The 11724-nt window shown below is 39.5% G+C and overlaps 1 protein-coding gene across 2 annotated transcripts; it reads right to left on the bottom strand.

Annotated features, from left to right (window-relative positions):
* Positions 1–1790: 1790 nt before the first annotated feature.
* si:ch211-243g18.2 (uncharacterized protein LOC559906 homolog) lies at positions 1791–10053 on the bottom strand. 2 transcript variants are annotated; one of them, XM_044012551.1, is made up of 10 exons: positions 10002–10053; positions 8111–8392; positions 7863–7988; positions 7426–7508; positions 6924–7080; positions 5579–5743; positions 5364–5489; positions 3475–3692; positions 3316–3341; positions 1791–2289 (listed from the first exon to the last, which is right to left on the bottom strand). In XM_044012551.1, exons 2-10 carry the CDS (start codon positions 8372–8374, stop codon positions 2174–2176), a joined length of 1281 nt encoding a protein of 426 aa, XP_043868486.1. In that variant the 5' UTR covers positions 8375–8392; positions 10002–10053; the 3' UTR covers positions 1791–2173. The 2 variants fall into 2 exon arrangements, with proteins under 2 accessions (XP_043868486.1, XP_043868487.1); XM_044012552.1 differs by having other exon boundaries at positions 10006–10046.
* Positions 10054–11724: the final 1671 nt, after the last annotated feature.

The following is an 11724-nucleotide window of genomic DNA, read 5'->3' on the forward strand; positions in this document are numbered from 1 at the left end:
TTCAAAGCTTCTTACCACCTCAGGACCACAACTGTGGTAGTTTATCTCTCTGTTTGTTCTGCGCACTCCTCACTGTCTCTGTTTTTATGACTATTTGACTGTGAATCTGTCGAAGTGTCGACTGTAAACTGGCGGCACTTTTATCACAGTTGTCGCTGAACATCAACAACAACAACAACAAGCTGCTTATTAGAATGACCTGAGGAACAAGGACTCATCAAAATATGACTCTGCTGATTATATTCTTTTCTAAATTTGTATATATATTTGTTTACTTTTCTAGATTTGTAGAATTCCCACATTCTAACACAGCCATTGTCCAACACTGGACAATGGCTTTGTTTATTGTGCTGTACACATTTGACCTGTGACCTCAGGCAGACAGACCGACTGACTGATGAACTCCTGTCTTTGTCTTTTGTTGGGCCGCTCCATTTATAACGTTTGCTCGGTAAACTAAAAAAAAAAAAAAAAAACTGTTTGAAAATTGGGGGAACAAATGTGTAATAAAGCTGTTGTTGGATTGTGTGAAAAATGGATGACGAATTTGAAGGAACTTTACGAGAGCCACATTATTTGGAACGTCTAATAAAGAAGCACCCAGGGTCATTTGACTCAAGCTTCAGTTGTTGTTCTTCTGTATACTTTGGCTGTAACAAGCGGTTATTTAATGTAATAGTTATAAGTTACCACTCTGCTCATTCTTCAATCAACATTCTCAGAAAACTGCTGCTCACTGGGTATTTTCTCCTTTTTTGACAGTACCTCTATAGCGCTAAACATGGTCACGCGTGAAAGCCTTGTTACCATAACATGTTCAGTCAATTAAATCATCTTTTTTCCTCATTCTGAAGCTCACTTAGAACTTCAGCAGGTCATCTAAGCCATGTCTACATGTCCTAAAGCATTAAATAGCTCCCATGTGATTGGCCAATGAATTATTTGCTACGAACAAGCCGTTGAACTGGTGTACCTAATAAAGTGGTCGGTAAGTGAACTTACATCTAAGTTTAAATTGAAACTTCTGTCTGTTCCTCAGTTCTTTCCACTTTTGACTTTTGTTCTTCAGGATCTTTGGAGCACGGTGACCTCGGTCAAAAAAGGTCATGACCTTAAATTACAGGGGTTGATAGCTGTCGCTGTGGGGGTTCATATGTCATCACAGACAAAGTGTGTTACTCAGGTAGGATGTGATTATTCTATTCAGGGATTATTCGAGCAGAGGAAAACAATCCTGAAATGACTCACAGGACATTTTAATCCGTCAGAGAGACACACACACAAACCTTGCAGACATATTGACTCTCTGTGAATTTTTCTTCTTATTTGACACGTCTGTGTCATTATAGTAATTTTGTCGTCTCAGAAGCGTCTTTGATGAGAGACTGAGACTTCAGTTCAGACTTCACACCTCACGCGATGGTCAGACAATGGTTGTGCTGTAGGGAGTTTTGACGAACAACATGTAACAATGATTATAATTACAGGGTTAGTATTTCTGTTCTTTCATGTCTGTTTGTCAAACTTTTTTTCTTTTTTGTTACTGCGGCTACTTTTGTCTTCCTCTGATCTCATCTTTAAAATCCAGGATTTCAACTGTTTTACATGTACATGTGCCTAACTGTATATATATTGAATATAAACAAAGATCTTTTTTAATTGAATAGTGGTCAAAATGCTTTTGCTTAATCTAAAGAGGAATTTAACGCAACAAAGACAACAGACACAGTCAATATAAGTGTTGAAGCCACTGTGTTAGAGTCGTTTGTACTGACTGACATAAGAACAAAGTCATTCAAAGTTTTATTTAAAGCACAAAAACAGCAAAAACAATTAAATTATGTCGTCAAATGAGTCAAATGAATGTAGTATAACATTCACTACAGTAAACTTCACCACACAAAAAGTACACATTTAATGGTTAAGTACTAACATTTTGTTAGTAAAACAAAATTGTGATTCCTAATGGATTTAGACGTGAAGACTAATACGGCACAGGAATACAGAGCATAATTGGTTAGATGTTGTTGATGACGATGTCGTACTCGGACCATTTTTCTCAAGGAAACTTCAGGAGGACATTTCTCTGACTCAAAATGTGCTTCTTCGTGTTTTCTCTCTCTCCTTTTCCAACCACTCTTGTAAGTGTTATCTCCAAATCCATTCTTTTTTTCTATTTCTTGGTCTCCTCGATCTGCTCCACCTCGCTGGACTCGTCCACCACTTTGCCGTTGACCATCGTCTGAGTCACCACCTTCACGATCTTCCTGGTGCGGACATCAGGCTCCTCTGCACACACACACACACACACACACACGCACGCACGAGATTAGATGTTTTGGAGTGAGTTGAGATGTATGAGATTAGGCAGACTGGTTTAAATTAGATTGAATGAGATTCACACAGAGGAGATGACATTAAATGAGACAGAAAGGCAAAAGTCTGATAAAATGAAATGAATGTTGGTATCAAATCAGTGTATGTGAGTATTGATTATTACAGTATTGTAAAAGTCTGGTTAGTGATATGAGAAGAAACTTTAGAAGGGAAAAGACGACGCAGTGTGGTGGGATGAAAAATGAAAGGAGATTAGATGGGATAATTTGAGTTGTCTTTTAATCCAAGTTGAACATGATGTTGCAAGTAAAATTGTACCATTTTATTTAATCTGTTTTTACCTTATTGTATTTTTTTTTATTCCACTCTGGTGGTTTTTAAAACTTAACTTAAAAGAAAAATTATTCTCAGCTTTTGTTTGTCATAAGTACAGTATTCCATTGTCTTTCTTCTCTGCTAATGGTTTCAGACTAAGATGAAGATTGTCAAAACATGCTTCCACCCTGTTAATCCCACAATGGGAGTCAGTTGGATTAGGACACAGTTACAACATTGGGATAAAAGGTTAGTTTTTTTGTTTTTTTTTACACCCACGCCTGTTGCTTTACAAGCTGAGCTCATTGTGGTGTTTGGAAATGCACCAGACTGCATTCATCTGTCAACCGTCATCAGTTGTGGGCGTTATTTTGGGACGCGTGTGACGACATTCACATCGTTCACTGTCTCCGTCTCACGTTGATGCTGCGTCTCAGTCATGCAACAGTGTAAGGCGTGACTTTACACGACAGCAATTAAACATTTTTGTCCCTCCTTCGACTTTGATATTTTCTAAAGGTGGAGATAACATGTATTTAAAATGAATAAATAACCAGTGCAGCGCTGTGCTGTGTTGTGTTATCTAATACTTGTGTACTTGTGCTTGTGTCTTCCTGCTCTTGACAAGCATCAACTTTTTTATTTGAAAAGGCAAGAACTTACTTTTTGGTGGAGGAACTTCTTTAACTCTGAGAGGCAGAAAGAAAATGCATAAGCAACACTTTTCTAAAGACACAGTACAGAAATGTTGGTACCAGTTTGTCTGGCTCTTTCTCAATGGAACTCCTTGTCTGAACTTCATGCGACGGATTAAAGACTCACACATCCTCTCCCTCCAGTAAACGCCTGTAAGTGGCGATCTCCATTTCCAGGTTCTGCTTGATGCGGAGGAGCTGCTCGTAGTCGGTCTTGGTGCGCTGCATTTCCAGCCGGAGCTGAGAGAGGTCGTCCTCCAGCTGGTTCAGAGTGACCTGCAGACGCTCCATCTCAGAAGAGTACTTCTGACCCGTCTCTCCCAGGTTGATTTCCAGTGCCGTGACCTGAGAAGAGAAACAGCAAACAATCTCTTTTACTCTTTGGTGTTATTTTGTGTGTTTATATGTTTTTTTTAAGAAAGGCATAAGCGAACTAAGCGGCTACTCAGGGGCAGATTGTGTAAAAAAACAAACATTTAACATATGAAACATATCTTTGGGTATATATACATATCTAAGTAGTGTTTATGTGAAGCCATTTGGTGGAAAATTGAACATTCCACGCACATTTGCACAGTTTTAAAAAGAAAAGCCATTAAATTGGTTCACTTGTTCACAGCAAGTGAACCAATGTGAACTGTTGTATTTTGTCGTTTTTCAATTCAAATGTAGTATCACCACACTTAGGGCTTCACTTTGAGGACAAAAATGCTAATTATACGACAGTGACACTGCAATTTATAATGTTGCATTTGTATCAATAATAGTCAAGCGCAGGTGAATCCAACGTGGTGGGAAGGGGGCCCCCAATTCAGATTTCGCTTAGGGCCCCCTAAAGGCTTGGGACGGCACACATTGTGTTCACATTTTTAATGTACTTTGAATATATTTAAGCACTGGGAAACTGGGACACAAGATTACACCCACTATCACGGCAACTGTGCCAGATAAGCATGGTTTATGTTACAGGTAAGGCTGAGTGATATGAGCCAAAACATGATCATGATAAAATAGTTTCTAATCAGTCAGTATCAATCATTATTTATTAAATGTCAGGCAGTTAAAGATAGAGTTCTTGTTAAAAACTTAAATATATATATACACACATATATATATATATATATACACATATATGTATATATATATGTATATATAGTTTTTGCCATTCAAAATAATATTAGATGTGACAGAAATGGCATTAAATGTCATGATATACATTGTGAATTTGGATTGTGATAGTTTGTCATCTTTAAAAAAGTGATAGTAAATTGTTTGGGAAACTGTCAATAAATAATACTAGCTGGTGGTAGAGTGTGTATATCTATATCTATATATATATTATCCATTGTTAATCTGACTGAGATGCAAGACACAGACTTGGCTGTTTCCAAAAAAAAAGAAAGAAAAAGTTTTGGCTTGTTTCCTGTGGCCACAGGTTTAACCAGTAGAAACCAAACCTCAAGAATAAGCCCTGATTCTGAAATTACTTCCCAAACCATTATCAACAAATACCTGTGACCTGACAAGGTTTTGGCATCCCAAAGCAAACATGTGCTGCTCAGACATGAATATCGCCCATATCATCCATCTCGCCACCACCGAAACGCACCCTCACCCACTTTAGCAATGGAATCTTGCATGACTTTGTGATGACTGTCAACGCGGGATTACATGGAAGAAAAACAAAATGACTTTTCCAGACGGTCAAAACAAACCATACCATGGACACGCAATAATTAGGAAGTGGGTGTGACTGACACAGAATCTCAGCTTCTGCTGGGATTTTCTGCATTGTTATGTCACAAATAACCTTTATCCAACACAATTAGTTTGTGCTTTGTGAAGAGAATATGCTTTTCTTACGTGACTTGTAATTCCTCTCAGACATGTGTTTTTAGCTCTTAACCTCACACAATGACACGGAGACACTTCATGTCCCCCTCATTTCATTGTGATGCATTTCTTGTCTGACTCTTTGTGCTTGTGATGTGTACGTATGGAGGTGCAGCTGCTCACCTGTTTGTGCAGACTCTCCAGCTCCACCTCCAGGGTCTGCAGGAAGCGCTGCCTCTCAGTGAGCTCGCTCTGGGCTCCTCTCAGAGCTTCGTTGCTCTCCTTTACCTCATTCTGCACCGTCTCCAGCTTCAGAGGGCACACACACACACAAACACAAAATTATACATTTCTTTTGTCCCTTGTCATCATGACGAAATTACACTTTACTCCCATACTTTTTTGCGGTACCACTGCTCCGCCTGCTCCTTGTTCCTCTTCACAATCCCCTCATACTGGGTACGCAGTTCGGACAAAATAGTGCCCAGCTCTGGTCCGCTGGCAGAATCCACCTCCACATTCACCTCGTCTCTTGCGATGCGAGACTTCATCTGCTCGAGCTCCTGCAGTAGGAAGTAGAAACATTATTGTTGTAGTACATGTAGGTACAGGATGTGTCTGTTTTTAAAAAGGTGACACAAGTGAACACTACACCACAGGGTGGCAGAGAGGATGTGAGGGGGCCTTTTCATTATTTAGATCTTCTCCATCAATACTTGATGGTGCAGAGCTCGCCTTACGCCTCTGGCCTTTCATCGGACACGCACACAGTCCTCTCCTGTTCGTGCACGCACAGTGGATCTCTTTCACTCTCTCTTCTCGGTGACATTGTGTTTGATTACATACAATTTGCTTTAATTTGATGTATTATCACTCGTTCACACAACGTTATTTCCCATGCCTCTGTTGGATGCTTCGTCTCAATATAGTCTTTATTTTATGTATTTGTAAAATCAGGAAGTTTGGAAGTATTTGGGTGAGTTGTTTATGTGTTTGTTTACAGACCTGTTTGCCTTTTAAGTGCCCAAATAAAGACTTTTTGAAACTAGTTTCCTAATTAATCTTCACACATATAGTATGAAGTAGAGTATAGTGTAGAGACATCTTCAGTAAAAAATAAGTTTACATACAGGATATCTGTGTATTTTAGGATTCAAATAGATCCAATCTTGTCTCTAAAATCTGCACTTGCTCTTGGTGTAAAACAGAAAAGTGAAACCTTCCAACATCACATCTGACAAACACTGAGCTTGTTCTTCTCTCTTTGCACCTTATGAATGCACTAATGGCTGTAAGTGGCCTCTGAGCCATTTCAAATGAACTGGATCTGTTTAGCCTTATGTGACTGTGAGGGAGATCAGTCATTCATTTGAAGAGAGAGGTGAGGGTAAGTTTATCTTAGCTCCCAGAGGACAGTAGTCCATGCTCTGTGGATCAGCTGATTGGGCAGAGAGAGCAGGTTTAGAGAAACCAGATCTTCCTGCTGCTATTGTGTGTAGTAACCAGAAGACCATCACACTCTCCCCTCCTCCCCCTCCCCCCACCTCCCTCCCTACGTGTCTTTTTCTGTTCTCCATTAAAAGACCTTGTGAGTACATCAAATTGGGTCAGTTTGATACCAAACAACGTGTCGTCTGTGAGAATAAGAAGAGCCGGAGCCAAAAGGAAAATGAGACAAAATGTCAAATGAAAGTGAAGTTAAACAAAAAAAAAAGAACAAAAAAGTGAGGAGAACAGACTCACCTCCTCGTGGTTTTTCTTCAGGAAGTACAGTTCTTCTTTCAGGCTGTCCAGATCTCCCCTCAGAGAAGAAATGATCTGCTCGTGATCTGTCTTGGCCTTTTTTAGTGCGACGCAGTCTCGCTCCACGGACTGACACATCACCAGCTCAGTCTCCCACCTTGTAGGAGATGGGCAGTATATATAATATAAACGCTTTGACATCATTTATTACATCACATCACTTTTTAGTACGTCATAAACTTCTATATAAGATCTATTTATTTATTTATCTATTTATCTATCTGTTAGCTTAAAGTTAGCTAAGAGAAGACATTGCTATCTATCTATCTATCTATCTATCTATCTATCTATCTATCTATCTATCTATCTGTTAGCTTAAAGTTAGCTATCATGAACATTTCAATAATTAAACGTCAAATAAAAACGTTACAAATGTGCAGAGATTCTGCCACAACAGGAAGTAGATATAGCGACTCTTATCAGTTTCCATTAGATCACTCACTTAATTCTGAAATCATCAGCAGCCAGTTTGGCATTATCGATCTCCAGCATGAGACGAGCATTCTCCAACGTTCTCTTTCTCACCTGATGAACATGAACATGAGGTAACAACGTTAGCGTGTGTCTTTATATACATATACTGCATCTAAAAACAGGAAAAGGAAATTCTTGCCTGAAAACCTCACATTTCAATATCATTACGCTGCAACTGTTTAGCCTAGCAGGTAAAAATACTTCTTGACTTCCCTTTGAATCCGTTTGCTACGAAATTCACTCGAAAGATGAAATGTGGTTTGAATTTGGCCTGTGTGGATTCAATGTGCATTTGCATTTGAAACATTTGTCTATGCAAAAACAAAGTGAAGTCATCGCATTCGCAGTTGACTTGAGCTTTGTGGAGCGGGGATGGTGCACGGATGGTGCAGCGCGCACTTATACCTCTTGCTCAACGGCATGAGCTTGGGCCATCATGGAGTCAAGGTCGTGTCCTTTGGGGATCCGGTCGAGCATCAGCTGCTTGATCTTTGACTCCAGGTCAGCGTTGGAGCGTTCCAGTGAGCGCACCTGCACAGAGAGGTTTATGATCAAAGTGTGTCATTTCCTTCTCTGGTAGAAATGACATGTACCCATCATCCATTTGGCTCCTGACCAACAGCCTGAACAAAGCAGTACTGTGTGAAGTATACCTTGTCCAGGTAGTTGGCCAGGCGGCTGTTGAGACTCTGCATGGCCTCCTTCTCGTTGGTGCTGTTGCCGTGCAGGCCATTAAGCTGGAGGTTACTTGGGCCGTTCAGATCCTGGCTGATAGAAGCAGATCTGGACAGAGGACTTGATGCCGCAAAAGACACCGAGGCTCGGGAGCGAGTGCGGCCCGTGTCCATGAGGGAGCGACTGGAAAAGGAAGGCTGGCGGTTGATGGAGAAGCTCCTCACTGACATGCTGGAGGTCATGTTGAGTGGATGTGGAGGCTGGAGACAAAGAGAGGAGAACATAGAGGCTGGGAATTACGGACAAAATTGAGGAAGAGAACATGAACACAATTGCAGATGTTCTCCACGATCTCCAGGAGAGAGTGTTTAAGTGGCAGATGTCATAAGGAAAATACATAAAGCCAGACAGTTTGGCCTATGTTGTAGTCATTTAAAGCTCATGTTTCACGAGATCCGGTTGCAGAGAAAAAATCTCTTTTGTGGCCTCTCTTGAGCAAATGTGTTTTATTCTAACATTTGGCCAGACGTTAATGGAAATACAAGTGGGCCTAATATTCAAAACCACTGAACGCCCACTGAAAATGATGAAAGGAGCCTTTAAACGAGTACATGACTCGCTAGTGGCTATTCAGCCGCGCGCATCTGCATGGACGAGGCGACAGACTTTTACGGTCGGAGCCACTTCAGGCCGTCATTCTCGTCCTCGCTCAAATACGCCTTCAACTCAAGTCAATGTAAAATCTAAATGTAAATGAGTGCAGCTCAACCCCGGGTCGAATAAGAGCCTCTCACTGGGACTTAGGATGCTCTCATGGAGTCTATTACTATGATAATAGGATTCTTTTTTTTTTCTTTTCTGTTTAAGAGGATCCCAAAAGCAAGATAATAAAAAAAAACAGCCAAAAAACAGACACAAAAGAGGAAACATGCTTGCAAAGGGAGAATATTCCTGGTCAAATGTTGAACCAAAGATATTAAAAAGCTGAGAAGTTAAATTATAAAAGCCCTAAAATGTAAGGCAATGTAAAATGATATTAGAAAGTTCTATATTTGTTTATGTGTTAAATCCAAATACATGCAAATAACATTTTGATTTCCTTCCCTGTTTGTTTTAACCTCATTTGATAATAACTTTAACATTTTGTTTACATTATTCCATAATTTCATTTTCTGGCATAAACACTGACCTTGTCAGGACCAGTAGTCCTCATGGAGACCAAAACCTGGTCCTAATGAGGAGAACTTCATTCCTGAGGAACTGGTTAAGTTTATGGCTAAGATTTAAATTGTTTAAGTTAAAGTTAGGGGTTAGGCATTAATGCTTTGTTTAGGCTTTTTAGATGAAGGGAAGTCAATGCATGTTACATTATTACATGTATGCGTGTGTTCCTCTGCGGGGTTTCAGTGGCAGATTATCAGTGAAGGGAGCCTCTCATTCACCCTGTCATTTGATCCTTGCAACACGGTTCCCACAACACTACAAAGGAGCGAGCAGGAGAAAGACGCTCGTTGTTCAGATAAAAGGTAGCATTTTTTGGAAAAATGATCGGGAAAAAAATATTCCGAGTAAATTCCAGCAGCTTCACAAGGAGCCACTTTGTTCGCCTACCAAGGACCTTTAATGACAGCTCATCAGTGCTAAACTCATCAGTGTTGTGTCTGACAACACTGAATGATTCCGGATTAGGATTACAGATCATGAATTAAAACATTTCATCTTTATTTACTTTATTTTTATTTTATTTTTTTTTAAATCTCAACAAATTTTACTTCATAAAAGGTCAAACAATAAACAATATTGAAAATGTGTGTAGTTCATGATTGTTAAATGCAATAAACTTAATAAATAAATAAACACTCTTCTTACCAACCAGGATTATCTTCAGGCAGAGTTGGGATGATTTCCAGAGCAGAGTAGGAGGCTGTAAGATGCTGCTGGTGCTACAGGTGAGCTTATATGCAGGTGTGCAGGAAGTGGGAGGGGCTTAGTGCCGTCAGGAGGTGTGTTTACCTTCCTTGTCTTAAGGAAAACAGGTGCAGAATATTGTTGTAGCTTAATTATAGAATTAATTAAATATATTTTTGTTCATTCATTTCAGTGTTTGAAATTTACTCTTCATGTGTATGAGAATATTGGCTTCTCAATTAGTTTCAATGTATAAAAAAACATCTTAAAGTAAGATAAGATGAGCTCATATAAGCTTATAGTGCCTATACTGTGTGTGAAAAAAGGAAATGAGATAATGAGATACCACATTCATAGAGACGTTGGCATTCATTTTTAAACACAGTTTGAGAGTTTTTATTTATTTATTTAACCAGATAAAGTCCCATTGAGATCGAAATCTCTTTTACAAGGGTTGACCTGGCCAAGAAGTTAGCAACACACGTCATAATAAATACTAGTTCAAAAGACAGATTACAAACTTACACATTGATACAGACACTAATTTAGGAATTCCAAACAGTTTTGCTGTTTGTTGAGTTGTTGAGATCAGAGTAAGAATTAAAACCACAGGTACTGTTCACTGGATTCTCTTGTCTAAGTTTTAAGATGGAACAAAAAGCTTCACTTGAGATGAGTTCAGATATTTTCAGTTCAGTTTGTAACTGAAAACTTAATGCTCATTTCCCCCAATTCAGTCTGAACTCTGGGAACAATCAGGTGACAAATGCCACACTGGCAAAGAGTTTCATTTGTACAGGCAGAGAACATGATTGTTTGTCAATGCAACGCTAATATAACAGTTAGTGAGCAGTGTGTACTTTAGCTTCTGTCTCCTGAGTGTGGGGGTTGGTTAGGTTTGGTGTTGTTTGGTTGATGTGAAGCCGACAAGTTCTCTTTGCCTGGGGGCAAAAACAGTGGAAACTGATGAAAGCAGTGATCTCTCGACTTAAAAACAATTTGAAAAGATGCAGAGCAACTCTGTACGACAGAGTCTCATGAGTCAGATAATAATTCTCTACATACATTCTTCACTGATGTCTGTGCAGGTGTATGTACTTTAAATATTACGTTTAACCTTGTTGATGCTTGTATGTGAGTGACTCAAGTCCTATGTCCACTTCCGTTTTATCATCCCACTGTAACCTGACCACCACCTGACAGAGATAAAATATTAAACACAAGTGAACAGTGCAGGTTTAAAATGAGCACACTGGGCTGCAGAGGCTCAGCTCAAGTGAACTCACGGTAGTGAACTCAAACAAGGTGAAATCACTTGTGATGTCATTTGTCAGTGGTTATGAAGTTGTTACTTTGAAGGATGACGTTATTTGTTTATGCACATGAGATGAAAACCTCACAGTGGCCCAGTGTTTACTGACATTTACCATTTCCCCCGTGTGTGTGTGTGTAAATATTGATATCCCACAAAGAATACCTGTGTAGGCTTGTGCAGTTATTTAGGCTGTCCAAATGAATTGACCTCTGTTCATTTAAACAGCCTAAACAACACCATATTCAGTTAACCTAACCCTAACTATAACCTTAACCTAACCACAAATCGCATCTTAGCCCGAAGATTAACCAGTTCCTCAGAAATGTAGTTCTGTCTCGTACTGGTCCATGTGGGGTCAGTGTTTATACC

Source organism: Solea senegalensis, linkage group LG21 (assembly GCF_019176455.1).
Source record: "Solea senegalensis isolate Sse05_10M linkage group LG21, IFAPA_SoseM_1, whole genome shotgun sequence".
NCBI lineage: Eukaryota > Metazoa > Chordata > Actinopteri > Pleuronectiformes > Soleidae > Solea > Solea senegalensis.

What these genes read in the sequence shown, in the direction of transcription:
- si:ch211-243g18.2 (XM_044012551.1), bottom strand. Translation starts at nt 8,374, where the DNA reads ATGACCTCCAGCATGTCAGTGAGGAGCTTCTCCATCAACCGCCAGCCT. An exon ending in GCTGATGATTTCAGAATTAA is followed by an intron (nt 7,081 to 7,425) that starts GTGAGTGATCTA and finishes ATCTCCTACAAG; the next exon opens with GTGGGAGACTGAGCTGGTGA. An exon ending in TGGAGAGTCTGCACAAACAG is followed by an intron (nt 3,693 to 5,363) that starts GTGAGCAGCTGC and finishes TTCTCTTCTCAG; the next exon opens with GTCACGGCACTGGAAATCAA.